This window comes from Dama dama, chromosome 22 (assembly GCF_033118175.1).
Source record: "Dama dama isolate Ldn47 chromosome 22, ASM3311817v1, whole genome shotgun sequence".
Classification (NCBI taxonomy): Eukaryota; Metazoa; Chordata; class Mammalia; order Artiodactyla; family Cervidae; genus Dama; species Dama dama.
The window spans coordinates 58,824,123-58,846,391 of record NC_083702.1 but is presented as its reverse complement, the minus strand read 5'-3'; the positions used below and the strand labels follow the sequence as shown (position 1 = coordinate 58,846,391).

Here is a 22,269-nt window from a genome sequence, read left to right as displayed (position 1 = left end):
ACCTGGGAGATGAGTGTGTGTTGGGAAAAGGATCAAAAAAGGACAAGTGACATTCGAACTGCATCTTGAGATGTGAGTAGGAGTTTGGCAGGTGAAAGGCCAAGGGAAGGCAGGGGAGCTGGAAGATCATTCTACAGAGAGAGAATGAGTTAGTTAGGAATCAACTAGGAAAATACCTGCCAAAATAAGGCCTTGGAGTTTCCAGAGGCTTAGACTGATGCCAAGGGTAGGTTATTCAGGTGATTTCAAGGCTCAGACCAAAAATTCTAGTTTGAGAATTCTCTGGAGAGCTGTTACTTCCCTTGTGTTTACAAGAAACAGCATCCTCTTTGTCTCTAATCTACTCATCTCTTTCTTGTGTACAAAGATACACTATGGATGCTGGTAGAAGACTTCTTCAGCAATATATTTAGGAAAACAATGTTCCTTTGTCTCTATTCCTATTTGCTGATAAGAGAATAGACATCTAGTGCAACACTGACTTGGCTGTTTAGAGAAAACCAGTTAAACCTTGCATACACTGCAAATGATGAAAAGTGAAAGTGAAAGTCCCTCACTCGTGTCCAACTCTTTGTGATCCCATGGGCTATACAGTCAACAGAATTCTCCAGGGAAGAATACTGAAGTGGGTAACCATTCCCTCTCCAGGGAATCTTCCCAATCGGAACCCAGGTCTCCCACATTGCAGGTGGATTCTTTACCAGCTGAGCCACCAGGGAAGCCCAAGAATACTGGAATGGGTAGCCTTTCCTTCTCCAGTGGATCTTTCCAACCCCGGAATTGAACCAGGGTCTCCTATGTTGCAGGCAACTTCTTTACCAACTGAGATAAGGAGCCCCCCAGATTTAGGCTTAAGGGAAGGGAGAGATATGCTGTGAGTGAAAAGCAACTTGGTGGGGCTACCACTGACAATGAGGAAAGAAACCAGTGTTGGTGGAATGCAAAGAGCTAAAAGAAACATCTTCTTTCCCTTCAATGTCTAAACCCTGGAGCTGTTTAGGGTCCAGAGATGAATATCACTTTCTTCTCAAATGAAGAATCTAAGTCAGCCACTGCCTAGAGTTTCGTTGTGATGAATTCTGAGGAAGGTCCGGGCTCAGTAGGAAAGACAGTCCTGCTTGATTAATGATGTCCATCCAGGCAGGCATGGAGGAAATGGTAAAAATCACTGCACCTGTTTTTCATCCCCATGTGAAAACCCTCAATTTTAGATGGAAAAAATAATAACTGAAAGTGATAGAGATCTGTCTCTTTAGAGAGATAGTATAAATTTTCCTGTCCGTTGTACAACACCTAAGCATATGATGCTATTTAAATTTAAATTAATTACACTTCAGTAAATTTAAAAAGTTAGTACCAAACTCAGCTCTGTGCTTTGGGGTGACCTAGATAGGTGGGATGGAGTGGTGGGGGTGGGAAGGAGGTCCAAGAGGGAGGGGATGTATGTATACATACAACTGATTCACTTTACTGTATAGCAGAAACTAACACAAAATCATAAAGCAACAATACCTCCAATAAAATAAATAAATAATATAGTTCCTTCATTGCACTAGCCACATTTTAAGTGCTTAATATCATAGAACCTTTCCATCACTGCAGACAGTTTTACTGGACAGCACTGGTAGAGAGTGATGGATAATGCAAGCTCAGGTGCCAAACTGTTTAGATCAAATCTCAGATCTGTCGCTTGCTTGTTATGTGACCCAGTGGAGCTGCTTTATCCCTCTGTGTGTCAGATTTTCATCTGTGAAATGCAATGCTAGCACCAATTTCATAATACCGCACTAAGAATCACATTATTTCATATGTGTAAAAACTAAAGGACATTCCCTGGCACCTGGTTAGCACTCAGTTAGTGCTGGCTGTTGTGATTATCTTCTGCCCATGTTTATGTGGCAATCTAGGAGCAGAAACGGCTAGAAAGTTCTTGACCCCCAATCTAACTCTCTCCACTGAGTCTGCTGTCAACACCGAGCATCATTTTACACTCAGAGCACCCTCTCCCTGCCGCTCCAGCCCCTTGCTTCTGTGCAGTGGAATCTCCCGTCCTGGGAACCCAGGGCATTGCCCCTTGCTTGTCTCTCCCTCCCCTTTGCTTCACCTGATGCCCACTTTCCCTGGGAATCCAGGCTGCTGAGAACAACTGCAGCTGCTATCCCCGCTTGCAGCTGCTGCTCAGAAACAGGGCAGCAGGGTTCAGTGGTGCTCCCTCTCAGGACTGCTTTTTTCCCACTTATCCTTGAAAATTCTGTTGGGCTGTGCCAACTGTGGGCATGGTGTCAGCTGCCCCCTGTGCGTCCCTGATGCTTCTGCTTCGGGACCCTTTGTACTCAGGCTCCAGCTGAGTCACACACTCCAGACTGCAAGCCAGTAATTCCTCCTGATAACTTTAGTCATCTTCCAATACTGCTTGTACCCTCCATGGGTCCCTTTTTCTCATTTCTCTTCCTCTTCTTTGATCTCTCTTTCAATTGCGTGCGTGCTGTTGTTTCCAGCGTGATCAACTCTTTGTGACCCTATGGTCTGTAGCCCTCCAGACTCCTCTGCCCATGGAGAGTAGGTTGCCATGCCCTCCTCCAGGGGATTTTCCCAACCCAGGGATCGAACTTGTATCTCTTATGTCTCCTGCATTGGCAGGTGGGTAATTTACCACTAGCGCCTCCTTAGAAGTCCCTCTTTCAATTAGTCCAATGGAGTTCTCATTCACATGGGAGGAAATGATGCTGATGATGACAACGACAAGGCCAAAGTACTACTTATTGATCACTAATAAAGTGCAGGCCTCATGATACATGTATAGTAATCATTATATTTAATGTCACAGAAGTCCTATAAGATATTGTCATCATTTTGTTGATAAAGGTTCTAAAGTCCTAAGAATTCATAAATCATGTCCAAAATCAATGATAATACATGGTAAACCAAGCGTTCACATAGAGCTTGTCCAGATCACAAACCCAAAACAAATCAAGAGACCTCAATGTCTCCATGAGCCGAGAAATTGATCTGTCCACAACATTGGTAAAGCATTTTTTGTTTGTGGTACCTTTTCATTAAAGGATATATATCCAGTGACCAAATGAAAGCCTTCATGTTAAGGTGTACGTCTGCTGGTGGATGGGGTGACTTGGGAGAACTATAGTCTTTGTTCTTCTCCAAAACAATTTATGGTGGTGATGTTTCTATTGCTCTGAAGACAGATAACCAGTGATGATCTTCAAGGAGGCTTGATGGGAGCACGCTGGTGCCCAGCCTTTTGTGTGGCAGTAATAAATATATGAGGCTCCCGCCTGAAGCACAACAGAGGCAGCAGCTGCCTGTTTCATCAAGTGTGCCTACCTCCCCCCACTCGCATGGAGCCCCACGTCCTCTGAGACAATATCTAAAATATCTGAAATGTTGTCCCACTTGCAGAAGTTGCACCCGTGCTCCTTTTTTCTTGCTTTATTCTGTTCAGTGTTCCTCTCTCTCCTTCCCTTGGCTCAGTCTCAGCCTTTACACTGGCTCTTCATCTGTTCCTCTGGTTTTATTTGTTTCTAAAACTCTACTCCTTCAATAGATTCTATTTGTCTTTGTATTTAACTCTGTATTATTTCACCTAGCCTGTCTGGCTTTGTCTAAATAAATTTTTGATGGTCAACATTTCGTTCTGTTGAGTAGCATAGTGGACACTGGGGAGACTGATGAAACGTATACAGTCTTTTTCATTCATACATGTATTAGAGCAAAAATCACTCTGACAAGTCATCACTCCCTCCTTATGAACTGAGTTGACTTGAACATTATCTGAACCTCCTTTCAGTCATCTGTAAAATGGAAAAAACTTTTTCCCAAAGTTGTATGAATTCATGGGAAGGTAAAATTAACTTTGCAATTCCCAGCACATGTTCAAGTGCTCTGAAAAAAAAATTGCTCTATCTTCCCCTTAGCATGTGGAAAGGACTCCACTGGGAGCTGTTACTATAGAAAAAGAATAAAACAGCCTCTCTTCTCTAGCTTATAAATACTAGAGGAGACACAGATGGAAATAGTAACTAAACTTCTAGGATCAACTATTATGACTCCCTAAATTTCAAAAAGATGGAGGCAATAATATAAATAAACACATAAGTAAGTGAATTTTTTAAAGTGATCATAATTATTCTATTATAGGATTATTCAGTAAAGACTTTAGTGAGGACAAATTTCAATTAGGCTTTGAAGGATAAATACAATTTCATCAAGTGAAGACAGAGACAGAGCACTCCAGAGAAAGACATTGAGAGGAACAAAGGCAAGGGAGCAATCTCACTTCATGTTGATTAGAGGAGCAGTGACCTAGAGGCGACTCTGATGGACAGTGAAGTGAGAGCCGCTCAGTCGTGTCTGACTCTTTGCAACCCCATGGACTATACAGTCCATGGAATTCTCCAGGCCAGAATACTGGAGTTAGGTAGCCTTTCCTTTCTTCAGGGGATCTTCCCAACCCAGGGATCAAACTGAGGTCTCCCACATTGAGTGCGGATTCTTTACCAGCTGAGCCACAAGGGAAGCCCATATATATATACATATATAAAATATATATATATATTATATATATATACACACATACATATATGTATATAAAATTAGCGATATATAAATGTAGACCAAGACCAATTATGGTGCTTGGGTTTTAAATGTTATGCTGAAAAGTTTGGACTTCATTCCATAGTAGTGGAAGAATCAGTGCAGGGTTTTGACCAAAGAAATGATGTGGTCCATGGCTTTGCTTTAAGATGGTCAATCAATCAGGATGCACCCATGAAGAAAGAAACATTGCATGCAAAAAGATGGGAAGTTTGAAAGAACACTATGACATTTGTCCATACAGGGAGAATCTGAGGACCTCACGCAGGGCAGCGATGATGTGCAGACTCGGGGGAAGAGGAAGAAGAAGGAAGGGAGACCGTGAGCACGTGCACTGCTGCCTTAATCTCTGCATCTCTGACTGTCCTGACGGGCCTTCCTGGAGTTCTGACTCTCTCGGATTCTGTGTCTTCCCCTACCCATCTTTACTTCCCTTTCCTTGTGGAAACCCAGACAGAGGGCCAATGCCCTTTCTCAGAGTATTTGCCAGCAGTGAGGGGAAGGTCAAGGTTCTTTCTTTCAGAGCTTCTCTTCAGGTGAGAAGACAGCTTGCCTGGGAGCTGCTTGGAGACAGGGAGACTTTAGAACCAACTTTGAAGCCTGGCCCGTTAGCCAAACCTCTCTCAGAGTTTGTCTCCTCTTCTCCTCCAGTACTAAACAGTGCTGAATCCCCCTGGTCCTCCATCTGTCTGCATGTGTCCTAGATCTCCCTGGGCAGGGATTAGGTAATTGTGCCATTCCCATCAGCATGCCCAGGGGTCTGGCAGGAGGGAAGCTGCCGGCTGGCAGCAATGCGCTGAGCCGGAGCCAGGGGAGCGTCTGCTCCAGGCGTCCCCTGAGCAGCTTGCGGCTGTGCCTAGCCCTCTGTGGGGCAGCCATGTGTCCGCCCGGCCTGGATCTGCCTCGGTTCGGAGGCCAGCTCTCAGAGGAGGAGACAGCACTCACCTTTATCCGGCCGCCTCTCCAGGTCCAGCCCAGGGAGGACCTCCCCAGCTTCCTCCCTGCCTCTGGCCTCCCCCTCCTCCTCTCTCCTCCAGCTCAGTTAGTAACATTATGATAATAAAGGAAAGAAATCAGGCTACCGACTTGCCAAAAATTAAATGATCCCAAAAGGGTTTCCATTTAACTTTAGGAGTACAAATAAGTGTGTGTATGTGTGTGTGCCCATTTTCAGTATGTACCAATATGTCTATGTTAAATATACATACCTTTGTAGGTGGGGATAGTAGGAATTTGGGATTAACATATATACACTACTATATATAAAATAGATAAGCAGCAAGAACCTACTGTATAGCACAGGGGACTATATTCAATATCTTCTAATCACTTATAATGGAAAAGAATATGTGTGTATGTATATATATGTATAAAACTGAATCACTTTTCTATATACCTGAAACTAACACAACATTGTAAATCAACTATACTTCAATTAAAAATATATATATACATATATATACACATACCTTCAAATATATACACACATGTAAATCTTGGTATGCTTGTATATAGATATATTAATATGTGCCTGTACCTACACCACACATACACACACACACAACACACCAAAAGCTAGGAATATAGTAACTGGCATGGAGAAACAAGCTTCATATGAAATGTTTTTCATCTGTCAACTACAACCTGAATTATTCATATGGGTAACAGAGAACATGCTATATTTGCAATCAAGTAAACAACATAATCAACATCTTCCTTATTGTTTCTCACTTAAGAGGAGAGGCAGTAGGAAGAGCACACTTCTAGTAATAACACGATTTCTCAATTTGACCTTTGATAAGTTTACTTAGCTCATTGTAGATTATGAACCTTTTAGTTGCTTAACATGCTACAGTGGCTGTCACTAGAGAATGAAGTTCATCGCCTAGAAAATTACAGTCTAAATTGAAAGGCACCCAGTTCCTTAAGATCACTGACTAGTAATTATTAAACCACACACAGCACACCCTTGATTTTAAGGTTTTGTGGTCCATTCTTTCTTCATGTATTAGCTTTTACTCAATCACCATTCACTCTTTTTTTTTTTTCCAAAATATGTGTAATCTGTCAGAGAAAAGGAACATTTGCTGCCCGTGAAAATATTAAGATGAGAGAAACTCCAAATATATAATGGTACAACCATCTCATCTTATAGATGAGAAAACAAAACTCAGTTTATGTAACTTGCCATGGTCTCATATTTATTTATACATTTCTACATAGGTTTCTGTAATCTGGAACCCTCCTTCAAATGGTTTTGAAGCCTGGCTAATATTGAGAACTTAACTTTGTGAATTTTACCTGATTTAGATGCCCACTAAACAGCAACTTCCTCTTCCTTTCCTTGAGTCTTTAGCCATTATTTTCTAAAAATTTCTTCAGATCACATTTAGCAAGTTAATTCATTTACTTACACACATATGAGGTATTGACCAAACATTTTATTTTCTTGTCCATGATGACAGCCTTAATGGGATTCCTTTGATTTTATGATGAACTGTTTTGCTTTATGTAATATTTGCAGTAATTCATTTTAGCCTTTTTAGCAAGGTGTGAAGCTTTGAAAGGGTTAATTAATTTAACCAAGGTTATTCAACCAGTAGGTTATACAGAATTGTTGTAGTAATCCATTAACCTCATCCCAGAAAATGTTTTATTTAACCACAAATAAAGTGGACTTTACTCATCTGAAACAAGCAAACAAAACATTGTAACAGCTAGCCTCTGACTTAACTTCTGACTAGTTGCTTGATCTAGCTAATCAGTATATGTCTCTGAAAATCAGCCTTCTCCTCTGTTATACAGTATCTGTGATACTCGAACTTATTGCCTCACATTGCAGTCAATATTGAGTGATAACTGGGTAGAATGCTTTATTAATTCATACTCTGTCAAACTATAAACTTACAAAGCATGGTCATATATTCATTTGTCTGTTCCCAGCACTTGGCTTAGTGCCTGCCCCATAAGAAGTGCTCAGTAACTATTTGCAAAACCGGATTGAAAAGAAATATATGGTACTAAGTATTTGTGAGATAATAGAAGTTCTTTCCTACATAGTCTTAGTTCAGATGACAGCAAAAGCTACCACCAGGCTTCTTTGAGCTCCGTGCCAATTTCTAGGAAAAAAGAAAAACACAGTGCTTCCTATTTCCCAAATTCTGGAAATTTGCCATTGAGGATTCTGTTTATGGTATCTCTATGAAGAATAAGAAAATAGCATATTCCAACATACAGAGTACTAGCCAAAAGGCTTGGATTTTTATATCGACCCTATAAATTAACTGTATAAATTCAAAGGATCGTCTCTCATTCTCAACTTCCTTATCTCTTCCCATCCACTCCTAATAATAAAACTAACAATAATAAGGGACTTCCCTGGTGGTCCGGTGGTTAAGACTTCACCTTCCAATGCAGGGGGTGAGCGTTTGATCCCTGGTCAGGGAGCTAAGATCCTACATACCTCTTGGCCAGAAAACCAAAACATGAAACAGAAGCAACACTGTAACAAATTCAATAAAGACTTTAAAAAATAATAATAATAGTAGATTGCTTTGCTTGTGCCAGAACCTAAGATAATCACGTCACTGGCATTATCATCACTTCTAATTCTTATATCAACTCTATGGATTTGGTGGAATTTTTGTGCCCTTTATGTCAAGAAGGAAATTGAGACATAGAGTTGGTAAATAAATTGCCTCATTAGCTTTGAATCCACCCAGTTAGCTTCAAACCCAAGTCTGTCTGATTCAATTCTCTTAATCTAAACTCTATGGATACCCTAAGTAAGCCTGCTCTAATCACCATCAGCACTCCCCAGTCATATATTAGAGATGAATGAGAGTTAATATATGAATGAGGGAGTCATATATTAGAGATGAATGAGAGTTAACCATAAAATGATGACTTTATGGTAACATGGATGGTAATAAATGCTGTGTATTAAATACTATGTACTGTGGACATATTACCTCAATAAATTCCTCAGAATGACCCTCTGAGAAAGTCATTGCTATTATTGCCATTAAATTTGAAGGAACTGAGGCTTTGCAGGGTTAATCAATTTAATAAAGGTTATTCAATGAGAAGGAAATGGCAACCCACTCCAGCATTCTTGCCTGGGGAATCCCATGGACAGAGGAGCCCGGCGGCTTCAGTCCATGGGGTTGCAAAGAGTCGGACATGACTGAACAACTAACGCACTGCATTCAACTAGTAAGATAATAGCTAAAATAGCACCTATGAGATCCCGAAGCCAATGCTTGCAATTAATGCATGAAGCTGTACACTGAAGATAGCTCGGTGCATTAATAGACAGACAGAAAAAAATAATCTGGAAGATAGTCTGCTCCTATGTTGCAAACAATTTCATTATTTTAATACCTGTAATTTCTTGCTAAAACTTTTTTCTAAGATTTTAAAGGTATGTAAGCTGACCAGCCATGAAATGGATTTAAGCTGTCAGAGAGGTGAAGAGTTTCAATAAATGAAGCGTTGATCTGTGAGCTAGCCTATATCTACATAGTCTACATAGGCAGCATACAATTGAAAGTTGAGCATTTGTCGGTGGAAAGAAAGCCTTTTCTCAGGTTCTGTTTCAGAGCTTGGGTATGGGCCAGCCTGGGTCATAGATATAACAGGATGCCATATGTCATATGGACAATTTGAGAAGTATCAAAAAAATTTCTCCTCTTCCCCCAGCTCTAACCTTCTGTAGGTATGACATCCTTATGTACCTACTAGCCAACCAGCCAAACAACCAAATCTTTTGTATAAATCATCTAATTCAAATCCTGGCTCTACCATTCACTAACTGTGTGAGCTTGAACAGGTTACTCTATGCCTTTGTTTACAATTTGTAAAATGAGGGTGATAATAATGTCTCCCTTATAGGGATTGTTTTAGATTAAATGAATATTATACAATTCACCTAGAAAAGTGACAGTACATATTAGGCATTCCTAACAGCTAGATGTGATTATCGTTGATATCTGTCAATTTATTTGTATTCCTCTAGAATAGTCTTTGCTAAATATTCTCTTAACAAGCATCAAATGACAGACCATTTTATAAGACTATCTTGCACTAGCGTGTGGGTGCTTAGTCACGACCGACTCTTGCAATCCCACAAATTTATAGCCTGCCAGGCTCCTCTGTCCATGGAATTTTCCAGTCAAAATCACTGGGGTGGATTGCCACTTCCTACTCCAGGGGGTCTTGCCAATCCAGGGAATGAACCCACGTCTCTTGCATCTCCTGCATTGGCAGTTGGATCCCTTACCACCATACAACTTGGGAAGCCCATCAAATGACATGTACATTACTATCCACTTAATATTGCAAAAGACTGGAAAAATCCAAATTTTGTAATTTAATTTAATCACATATTATGGGTTTTGCCATGAAATGTTAACCAGCTATAACAAGAAATTGAGACTTTTACGACATATGAAAGAAACGTGATACACTACCAATAATAGAAAAAAAAGAAGAGGATAAACTAACCATATTTGTATCTAATGTACCTAATATCTGCTTACATATTCATAAAAGATCTCTGGTAACTAGTAAACTAAAAATTAAAAATTGATTTCTAGTTGGAAAGTGAGTACTGGACAAATGGAGATTGGGGGTAGGAGGATGACTTTCATTTTCTTTTGTTTCTTAAATATTTTAAACCATTTCTCTCCCTTGATTAACCAATAATATTTTATTAAAGTTCATTTTTATCATCATCATCATTATTATTTCTTTGTCATCAGCAGTTATGCATGTAAGAAAGGACCCTGGAAAATTTTAACTGGAGAAATCTGAAAGAAAAAAATCTTGAGAAGGAGCTGTTAAGAGGCAGTTGCCAAAAAACGTGCCTCATAATTTTTTGAAGAGTTGGTAGGTCCAGCTAAATTTTGGATAATAGTTTATCTTCCTGTGGTCCACCTCTCTGTACATCATCTAAGTCAACTCTTTGATGGCTTAGAATGCTCAAAGCCATAGATTTCTGTAAATGGGGAGTTTTTTTGTGTTTTTTTTTTTTTTCTCAATTGCAGATGGTTGATTATGTGAGTGGCAGAGTGCATCTAGGCTTCTAACTACTTGGTTTAGACCTTTCAAATCTTTTGGAAAGATCAGTTGAAATATGGGATGTATAAATCCTCCAATCGGGCCAGCAATCCTGCTGTTGCTCGTAGGATTTAGAGTCCAAGAAAATTAATAGGTGAGAATGAAGAAAACATTTGAAGACAGAAAATGCAAATGCAACACAATGTCTATTAAGACTCACAGCTTTATTTCTGCTAGAAAAAGAGGAAATTGTTGGGTTTTTTTTTACAAAATGTTTAAACAATTGTTTTGTATTAATTGGATAAAATCTCCAGAAGAAAAAGACCATCCAGGGTTGAAGAGTAGGTTCTTTCCAATTACAAGGCATTTACAAATTTTATTCAATTATGAAATCTCTGAACAATCCCACACTGGTTCACAGATACCATAGTCCCTAAAATCGTAAACAATGAGCCAAAATGATTGGCTCATCTTAGAGTGAAGAAAAAAATCTAAGAAATATTAACTTGCATAGCCATTCAAATTATTGCTGCTTTTTATAAAATTCTTACAGGTAACTTTGCACTAACTTCCTCCTTTGCCCTCACCCCAAAACTCAGGAATTCCTAGCAAAATTTTGAGCTACTTTCCAAATGAAGTCTTGGGGAGGGTTTGTAAGCACATGTATAGAACGTAAGGAATTTGCATGAAAATAAGAAATAAATTAAATAAATAATATCTAATAAATAACTCAGACAACATTCATTATCTACAAACTTAAATGCCACAAAATGCTAACTTCAAGGATAGCTTCCCCCACCCCCATAACCTCTCAGGAAGGTAAGAACCAGTATAGACTCAGAAAGCACATAGGATGGCTTTATAAATCATTTTACTTGTCTATTCCCTCTAGGGCAAATCATGGTGAGGGGAACCACTTTGGTGGCTGATGGGGTTTAGGATCTCTCTTCAAGGGTACTTTCAAGTAGATTTACAAATTAAGGGTGCAAAAAAAAGTAGGGTTAGTGTTGCAAGCAAAATGGAAAGAAAATGACTTCAGCTATAATGAGATAATAAGTAAAAAGTGAAAAAAAAAGTCAATACACAAATAGTTTGGCAGGTTTTAGGGGTTAGCTGAGCTGTAGAAAATCACATACTAATCTGCCTTATCAATTTTATTCATTGGCCCTATTTGTGTACCCTGCCTGCTTCCTAAACTTATCCTCTCTGGCAGGAGCAGGATATGATCCACTATCATGTAAACCATGTAGGGTTTTGGTTTGTTTTAAATAATTGCTCTGGCAGATTGAACAGGACAGTGAAACTTCTCAGATCACATTTCTCTGGGAAAAAATAAACTTGACGAGATGACTGCTAATATAAAGGAAAGAAGAGTTACGTGAAGAAAATAAACATCCTGCAAATCAGGATAAATCTGTGATGAAGACGTAAATTGGTAAAATCATTTGCTGACCTTGGATTTGATCTCTACATCCCTAAGTTTGGTCACTTGAAATGTTATCTACAATATGTAATAACATATTTTAAAAGTGAAGAAGAGGTAACCATTAGTGGGAAAGGAGATAAAGAATTATATATGTCAGAAAAATTCAAGTTTGGTCAATAAATTGACTGGTGCTTGTACTTTGAGAAAATATGTGTGGGCAGATGTTAGTGGTTTTTAGCCATGCTTTCTTTAACCAAATGAAATTCATCTTGCCAAAGAAAACCTAGTGGTTTTCCTATGCACAGGTTGAGAGTCCCAAAATGATGGTTAGTTAGTATCCAATGGCCATTTTATTGCTCTTGAATGTGACCTGGGTTGTTTGCTGATTCCAATAGCAGTACCTGAACTTCATCAGAATTTCCATGCCTCTCTGGTTATGAAGGTCATGAAATGATTCTCCAAGTCCTATTGGCTTGGAGGAGTCTAAGGTTTCAGTGTCTTGTTTGCCCCATTTCGAGTACTGAGAAAAGTGCTTTTGAAATATTATCAAGAATCAAGTTGGTACGAGATCTCTATTATGGTTCTCAAGTTACTAAGGAAGATATGTTCAGCTTTCAGCCCCGTAAGAAATAGAGCTAATCTCTTAAAGAACATTATTCACAGTGACAGTCAAGGTAGAATGTCAGCCTCTGGAAGCTATTTTTAGATGGATGCAAAGAAGTCCTTTCATCAAGTCTGAAAGACAAGAACCTGCTGCTACTTTGGCAATTCCATCCGATCATTCCGCACATAGTGTCCACTTCCTATCACTCCTCAAGACTTCCACCATTAGAAGTTTGTAGGAATGATCCCCAAAGTCATAGAATTTCATAACTGTGAAGAACTTTAGAAATTATCTAAACTTAGAACAATTGCATGGTTTACCAGTAAGTAAACAGAGGTCAGAAATGAAAAACGAATTGGCATAGACCATCCAATAAGTTTTGGCACCACTAGGATAAGACCCAGGGTTTCTGATCTATTTTCACAAGATTGTAAACAATCAAATAATTTCTTGTGAGGACCCAAAATAAAGGAATCAATACAATATGAAAAATTGATGAGAAAGGAGGGTGACAGGTTAGGGAGACCCAAAGAGCCTAGGACTATTGTGTTTGGTATATATCTATAGGGTCCCATTAAGGTCATTGAATCCTCAGCTCAATGACTTGAGCTATGGAAAATGTCTCCAGACGTCTTTCTCTGAAATGCTGGTCTGACTGCCCTAGTCAGTGAAGATTGTATTGAGTTGGGCCCCAATGCTATGGTGGGGGTAAGAATCATAGGACATATCTATGGGAACATCATAGCGGGGGGTGCCAGCCTGAAAAGGAGTTGAATGCACATGCCCTGAGCTTAGGCTTGCAGAGGGGTAGTGTGGCATGAAAGTGTAGGATTTATCCAGGTCAGGGGAGCCGTCTTGCTTCAAGGAGAAGTTCCCACTGATGCTCAGGGGTGGTGTGAGTGGGCCCTCATAAGGTGGGGTGCTGCAGTCAGGCGGCTGGCTCCCAAAAGATGACTCTCCCAAACTCTTGAATACTGGGGGTTTGAGATTAATAAGATGTGTTTCCATATGGCCATAAGGAGGGCTGGGGAGCCCGGGAGATTGATAGTTGAAGTTGTGGACAGAGATGGCAGAGTCACAAACAGATTTCTCCTCACGCTTTTCCAGGAGGATGGACTGAGAACCCAACTGGAGGCAGCCAGCCACCAGGTTGCTTGTCGGCTGAGAGAGCCCTTTACAGAGCATCTCCACAAAGCCCTTCCCCTCAGGTGTCTGTCCAGTTTCTAGGACCTCAGACAAAGCCCAAATATAATTCCTGGCCAGTCTAAGAGTCTCTATCTTGGAGAGCTTTTGGGTCTTAGAGTAGCACGGCATGACCTTCCTCAGATTGTCCAGGGCATCGTTCAGGCCGTGCATCCGGGTCCGTTCCCTAGCATTAGCCTTGACCCTTCGAGCCCTGAATCTCTCAAGGCGAGCTTTTGTCATCTTCTTTTTCTTGGGACCTCTTCTTTTAGGCTTCTCCCCATCTTCTTCCTCCTCTTCTTCCTCCTCAATACTGTCATGATCTTCAGTTAAGCTGCCAAGCATTCCATAAGCAGTCGGTCTTCGCTCCTCCTCCTTCACCTCATTCTGAGAGGCCAGACCTTTGTCCATCCAAGAGGGTGTGTTGACCAACTCTGTCATCTCCTTGGGTTTCACATAAGCTTTTGCCATCTCCAGACTCTGGAAAAGAAGGGCAATGGTTAGTGCCTGGGAACATTTGACTTGATTTAAAATTAAACTTTCTTTTTACATCTTAGATGTAAAGCACATAATTTGTATTGAAATTCAACTTATGATTATCTATCCCAAACCCTCCACTCTAAATAACAAATCTAAACTCAAGTAAATGCCCAGCACACTCATTTAACTGTAGTATTTATAAGAAAGTCAACTATAGAAAAAGGAAATTGACCTGATTATTCATTGCAGTCACTACCTAACTCTTTTTATTCTCCAGTTCTTCATCTTATGGATGTTTTATTCAAAAATAGCTGATATACCACTCAAAACATGTTTTTATTTCTTCCCAGAATCAGATCATAAAAGAAAATAGCTAAGGTGGGCATATAAATTATTATCCAAATACAGAAACTTCTGAAAGGGAAAGAAGATGCTGAAGTAGTTATAATTAGATAATATGTAAACAATAATTGTAGTTATCACAAAATTTTAAAACTTATCAAGTGATAATATTAATAAATTTTTCTATATTTACATCACAAAGTAAGTGAGAAACCATACTGAGATCATTCAGACTTTGTTCATGTTCTACAAAGGACTACTCAATCTCTATTTAGAGACATATCACATACATCTAACCCCAAGATCCCTTGTTTCCCACTGACTCTGTTGGTACACCATATGATCATGAAATATTTCTCTCACCATGGCCAAAAGAGCACTTAGTTTTTCAGTAAGCACCTTGTGGTCTGTCTAACATTAGTGGTGTTAGAGGTGTTAGTCACATGGTGTCTAGAAAGAATCAGGAAAACAGAGGAGGTTACCTCTGATTATCTTTCAAATCCACCCATATGTTAAAAGTGAGAACTCTTCATTGAACATGTATCTCACACCACCAGACAAGAAAATGGCAGCAGCTAGAATTACAAGCCAGAGTTCTACCAAATCTATTTAAGATTATCTTCGTGCAACTATTATAATAAGAATTCATTAAAAATGAAAAATCTGGAACAGATTTTACACTTCACCAAACAGTGACTGCAAACTTAGCAAAGACTATTTGAGGCAAACATGCAAATAGTCTAACTATTTTAACTCACTTGCCTAACAGACACTGTTTAGTCAGAATTTTCTATGAAAAATAGTAAAACTTATTTGAAAACCAGAAGAGACTGGTTGTTTAGTCAACATTTAGCATTCAATTCTGGAAGAGCCTGAATTGTTTTGAGATTTGTTGAGAGATTTGTAGGTATATAATTTACCAAATAAAAGTATCTGATAAACTCCATTGGGCCATCCCAGTTCACCAGCTAGTTTTTGAGATGTTAAACCCTCCATCACCTTTGTATATCAGAAAGGGGAAAACATGATAAGTGTTTTTTTGATCCTTGAGGCTTGAGCCTCAAATCAATGAATGCAGGAATTAGTATGTAGCTTTTAAAAGTATAAATATATGGTTTGATTTGTTTCTGGTAATCTGAGCTTGTTTTCCTTGTAACCTCATTTACCTCCTATAAATAATTAATGCGACTGCATGGCAAAAACAGCCTAGGTTTCATGTTAATCAGCATGGAAATCATGTCAGCTTGACTTACTCACTTAATAAGGCTTCCTGGGTAAGCAGCTTTATTGAAAACACACGTTCAAACCTATTGGTCAACTGGCTGCCCAGGCCAAATCAGAAAATCCCACTTTTAATATGGATGATGGAGCTTGTGTGCTGAGCGGCACTTCTAACACAGGCAAATATCTAGAGGGAGGGTGAAAGGCCTAATTAACTTTCTGTTAAAGCAACACAGACCTTTCAGAGGCAGGTGCAGTCTGAGGTCAGAGAGGACGGAGTGGGCTTGGGAAACCTAGTGTTCCACACATCACTGTAATACCGTTTGTGTAGTCTTAGAGCAAAATGTTGAGGGAAAAGGGGACTCTGATGCTCAGTCTATAGTTGAGGTCACTGTAGGTCAGGTAGATTAAGTAATGGAAATGTGAAGACTTAGAGCAGGTAGAGGAAGACATAGCACCAGTTCTTCGGTTTTATGGTTTTTTTCCGTTTTATTTTCATCACTGCTACCAGAAGAAACAAAGAGACTTTGACTTCAGGAGATGTGGGTCAGTAGAGCTAAGTCAATAGGAAATGATACTCACCCAAAGGGAGGCTTGTTTAAGAGTTCTCTGCTTTCTAAACTCTCATATTCCAGGATTCCTTCCTCTTCCAAGCTAGATTCTTGTTGTTTTTCCTCATTTATTCTCCCCTCCTTTTTAAAAAACAAACTCTGTTTCCTTCTCCTTTGCCACTTTCTTCTCTTTCTCTCATCCCCTTTTCACTGTCATCATTAGCACTGGGTGGTACATACATGCATGAAGAGGAGAGAAGGAAGATGCAGGAAAGGAGCGTTTCCTCCATTGTCCTAAAACCAAATACTATCCTAGCCTCTGCATTTGAGTTTTTTGTCATCCCTACCTCTGTGCCTCTGGACACTAGCCAAGTGCTGTCTACCCTCACACCCAACACGACATGGGATTAGATCAGAACAGACTACATTTTGCCTTTAACATAATCAGATGGTTTCTGTAAGAGTCAAAGAGCTGCTTTCAAATCAGATTTACAGCAGATATAAAGGAAAAGAGCCAAAAGACTTTGACTAAAACAATTAAAAGGGCAACAAGTTTTCATCTATGTTCTCTTACTGACCATAGAAAGGATATAGACAGCTCCAGTTTAACTTTCCCTATTCCCATAAACACTGGTCCATAAGCTCTGAGAGAATCCCATGAACATATAGTGTGGTTTCAAAACGTGGAAGCTAGAATAACACACAGTCTAGCCCCAACTCGTAATTCCTGGTAATTGTTCTCAAACACAGTACATAAGCTCTCTGATCTTTCACTTCCTCTTTGATAAAGTGAGGATAAGATATATTCTTTTTTTTTTTTTTCATTTATTTTTATTAGTTGGAGGCTAATTACTTCACGTGTCATCCTTGCTCTGGGGCCATGCTAATCTTCTCTGTTTCATTCCAATTTTAGTATATGTGCTGCCGAAGCGAGCACAGAGTGAGGATAAGATATATTCTATGTGGTTTTGCAAGACAAAAATATGAGAAAGGATTTTGTAAACTTTTAATGATATAAAACATTGTCCATATATTTATTTATTTTCTGTTTATTCTGGGATTTTCTTATCAAATTCATTCACACATCTGCTTATTCAGAAACACAAATTATTCCTCATGGGTGAATAGTAAAAGGAAACTGTATTAATTACTGTGACCCTTATTATCTGGATGGAACCTCCTCTGATTGGCTCAGAAGATCATCTGACAATTGCCTAATAACGTTCCCTTTTACCCAATATGGCTAGACAGCACAAACCCTGGAGTCAGATTCTGTATGTGTGCTCATTCACCCGGTCCCCTTTGACTCTTTGCATCCCCATGGATTGCAGCGTCTCCCGCATCTCCTGCATTGGCAGGCAAAGCTTTACCACTGAGCCACTTTCACTGAGCCACTGAAATCTGAGTTCAGATTTCAGCTCACTTACCAGATATGTGGTCTTAAGCAAGTTTCATAATCTTTCTGTCCAGTCTTCTCCTTAAAGTAGGCATAAACATGGCCCTACCTCACTAATTTGTTGTGAGCATAAATACATTTAAAGACTTTGAGTAGTGCCAGATATTGTAAATGCCATGTGATTGTGAGGTATTTTGTTCTTAAAGTTCACCATGAGTTTTTCTGGCCACAGGGACAAAATAGGTGTAACTACAGTCTATGCTTAATGTTGATTTTATGCCAGCAAAAGCCAATGGCTCCATCTCAACACCAATTTCAAAAACTTCCCGATAAACCCTCTCCCCCAACTTCCTAATGAAATGAAATTTCAAAGTTCCTATTCTGTTACAAAGGATGAGGGAACAGAACTCTATCCTCTGCCTCTGTTGGGTTGACTAACACTCTTCCACCATGTTCCAGAAGGAAGTTAACCTCTTTTATCCTGTTTTATAACTCCAAGACACAATTGGCTGGACTCCTCCTCAGTCACATGAATTTTCAGGGTCATAAAGTTTCTGGTGGAATATAGACCACCCTTAGCACTTAGACATTTTTCCTTTGTCTCAGATTAAATAACATTTGGGATAAGACTTTCCTACCAGAATCAAGGGCCAGACCACTGAGGAGAAAAATCAAGAGTTTCTCAAATAGAAGTAAAAGCCAGGACTCCCCAAAGATACAGTCCTTTGACTTTTTCCACCTAAATATCTTCAATGCATCAAGAGGTCAGCAGGGGAAAAAAGATAAACATCCAGTTTTTTATTTGAGAGTTGAAAACCTATGTGATGCACTTCTGAATTTCAGTCAAGGAAACCAACTTAGCTGTGTCCAGAACAGGTAACTAATTCTACCATGGCTCTCAGTCTGAACCAGCTCCGAGGTGTATCGAAAAAAGCATGAAATCAAAACTGTGTTCCATCACTCTCTTATTATATAAGCGCAAAAAATATTATGATTCTTTTACCCTTGGGGCAAAATGGACATAATATTTTTGTCTTTCATATCTCATTTAGAAGCTTTTATAAAAGCAAGTACTTTGTAAAGTTATTATGCAAATGTTAAGATAATAGCTGTATGGAAAAATCTATACCACTATTGCACAAAGTTCTGTGATACACCATTTTTAGGTTTCCCCAATTCCTAGAAAAGAAATTAGCTCTCAAAGTTTACATGAAGCAGACTCAAATAAGACAAAAATCAATGACTACTGGTTCTGGAGGCACAATACAGTCTCCCCTGTACCCCCAAATACATTCTGATCTTTTAAAGCTCATTTTATCTTTTAATCTTAGAATTTGGATTTCCTTATGCATCTACACTTCACACAGAATTTTTCCCTTTCTTTAGGATTCTTCTGTGAAATTTCAAGTTTGGACAATTCTCTCAGTCAATTTTTTCCTACTTTTTTTCATTTTTAAAAAATCTGTTCTGTAAAACAAAAAGTTTTGTTTAGGCAATGATTATGATGACCCAATACTTTCATCCTTGGTGAAGGGAATGGAAACCCACTCCAGTATTCTTGCCTAGAAAATTCCATGGACAGAGGAGCCTGGCAGGCTACAGTCCATGGTTGCAAGAGTTGGACACGACTGAGCAACTAAGTACACACAATACTTTCATCACTGGGGCTGAGGCCTTTGGGCATTACTGTCATGTGGGACTGTCCTGGAACTCATCCTGCACGTTTACTATTTTTGAGTTGTAAAGAAGTTTCAGTTGATGACTAAGTGAGCCAGGAGGGCTTGCATGTGTGTCTGTGGTGATTAAGTGGTGTCTTTTTCCTCTTAAAAGCTGATTGTACTAACTTTACCTCCTGATCCTATGACTAAATCCTAAATACAAAAAGGACAGGGACTACTCAGTCCAGTTTCTTGTGAATGTAAGGATCAGAGAGACTAATGTCTTGCTGGGATTTACAGAGTCTTTGTACTGACAACAGGATGCGAACCAGGGTGCTCATAAGCCGAGCTGCCTGGAAACAGCCAGTAGGCTGTTTTGCACCCTTTCTATTCAACCTTTTGGGCTTCCCTGGTGGCTCAGTGTTAAAGAATCTGCCTGCAATGCAGGAGACCTGGGTTCAATCCCTGGGTCAGGAAGACCCCCTGGAGAAGGGAATGGCTACCCACGCCAGTCTTCTTGCCTGGAGAATTCCACGGACAGAGGATCCTGGCGGGTTATACAGTCCACGGGGTTGCCAAGAGTCAGACACAACTGAGTGACTAACACTATTCAACCTTTACACACTCCCACTTTCCTACTTGATTAATACTTGTACACACACACACACACACACACCCCTTATCCAGCATAGCCACATCACACTTTAGTTTTCATAGCCTCAGATCCTGATGGTGAACTTTGCCAACAGAAATTACTCAGTCCTTCAGTTTTCCCTCCTTGTTCTTCAGCATTTCATCTCTGGTCCCTCTGTCAAAATGAGGGAGGCATTTTACATATATTGTTATTTTTCTGAACATATTTCTAGGGGTAGGTGAATGATAAAAGACAGAGGAGGCAAAACTATACATGGACAATCTTTCTTTTCTGATTTCCCATCTGAAAGAGCTGAGGAAGAGGAAATGTTTCCCCGTGATGCCAACAGTCTAGGGACTTTTAGCCAAGCAAAGGGGTGCCAAAGGGCAAAGCATATGCCTTGACTTGACAACATCTTCTCTCCTTCCCTTTTCCATTTTCATCCCCCTACCCCATTCCCTTCACTCCTCGCAGAGTCAAAAATGCTGTGAACTGAATGGTGGGTTGGGTCAGTTCTTTCAACATATCTGGTAACCCACCTCAGGAAAGCAGTTCAATTCTTTGGCCCTTTTCTTCTGCATCAGTAAAATGGAAAAATGTGTTTGATAGGAATGGTGGATAATTTATAATCCCTATTTTATAAAAGTGATAGAGCATATCTGAGTTTCACTTTGAGTGACAGATGCTTGGGAATTAGTGAAATTATTACAATTTTAATATCTGTCCACAAGCGTTCTTTCTCTGCTTCTCCATTCAAGTTTCCTAAAGCCTACTTCCTTCTTACTTAGCCCAGAAGAGACTTACCTCACCCCAATTGCTTCTCCGGGTCCACAGGAACTACCCACAGAAACTTCAGTAATCCCCGCACCACCCCATCGCGGCTCACCTCTGTCAGTAGCAATCCCTGGCGTGAACTCTGTGAATCTGTGTCCTGGAGGAGACTTAGAGAAGCCAAGTCTCCCTGACCATCCAGAGCATAGGAGCAGGTGCTTTTAGCGATCCATGTTAAACTCGGCCACTGCCTCTTAGAATTGCCCTCGGGTCTCGTTTCCCTGGCTGCTACTTTTCTACTCCTTCCTTGGAGTTCTATATGCTCCTTCAGGACTCCTTTAGGCTGATGCAGCTGGTTTAGCCGGTCTTCAGTACCTCCTCTCCCTGGCTAGCTCCCTGGAGTGGAGCTTTCAGGACCACAGCCTCTGGGCAGCTCCTGCGCTCTGGCCGGAACCCCAGAGTTGCAGCAGTTTTGATTGCTTTCCCAGCTGTCCAGGGAGGGGTGATGCTCCCTGCAACCTAACTCCTCCCCTTCCCCAGCTGAAAGGCACGCCCACTTCAAAGGGCTCCTCTGGTCAAGTCCAGCTGAGCCATTCGTTTGTTTGTTTAAATGGGGATAGAGGTTAGCAGGAGGGGAATATGAGAGAAGAGCTGCTGAAGTTGAGAGGTAAAGAAAAAGAGGACTGGAAATTTTTTTAGTTAAAAAGTTAAGAAGTGGGACTTGACCGAAGGGCAATACAGGGAAAGAGAATTGGTGGTAAACTTGGATAAAGGGCTACTAAGGGCAAATAAAATATATTGGCCCATGTCTGAAAAGTAAAAAAAAAAAAAAAAGAAAAAGAAAAACTGAGAAAGATGCATGCCCAGGGCACAGCATCAATGACTGTTATCTTACACATGTGGATTGGTGTCTTTGGCTTTAAAACTTCCAAACTCTAAAAGTAGAAGAAGAATTATCTTCCTCTCCCTTTTTTCAAACTTGTCAAACTTATTCCCATTTAAAAACCTTTCTTTTAGTGAATACAGACAAAGCTATATCTAAATTTACTATCCTGTTCTTTCAACTTTTCTGTTTGTTTGAAATTTTAAAAACAAAAAGCAAATGAATTAAATATTTCATTGTGAGGACACTTAACTCCTCAAATTACAAAAGAGGATCCAGTATTGTTTTTCAAAACTAAATCATTAAGCATTCAGGTAGAAAAAGTTGGCCTGAGGGGTAATGAATTTGGAAAGAAAGAAAGGTCAAGTAATTCCTAAAATTCCTGTGGCATTTTGAAGTTAGATTCACTAGAAATCACTAGAAGAGAAAAAAGAAAACTATGACTGTAAA

The 22,269-nt window shown here is 39.8% G+C and overlaps 1 protein-coding gene and 1 non-coding gene across 2 annotated transcripts; both read right to left on the bottom strand.

Moving 5' to 3' along the window:
- Window positions 1-13,353: 13,353 nt before the first annotated feature.
- Window positions 13,354-21,202, bottom strand: NEUROD4 (neuronal differentiation 4). The gene is made up of 2 exons (XM_061124177.1): window positions 21,052-21,202; window positions 13,354-14,363 (listed from the first exon to the last, which is right to left on the bottom strand). The coding sequence occupies exon 2, from the start codon at window positions 14,352-14,354 to the stop codon at window positions 13,362-13,364; it is 993 nt and encodes a 330-aa protein (XP_060980160.1). The 5' UTR covers window positions 14,355-14,363; window positions 21,052-21,202; the 3' UTR covers window positions 13,354-13,361.
- Window positions 17,308-17,414, bottom strand: LOC133044078 (U6 spliceosomal RNA). Its single transcript, XR_009689829.1, has one exon. It is a non-coding gene; the product is annotated as a U6 spliceosomal RNA (small nuclear RNA).
- Window positions 21,203-22,269: the final 1,067 nt, after the last annotated feature.

Coding starts and splice junctions, on each gene's coding strand:
- NEUROD4 (XM_061124177.1), bottom strand. CDS start 14,354: ATGGCAAAAGCTTATGTGAAACCCAAGGAGATGACAGAGTTGGTCAAC.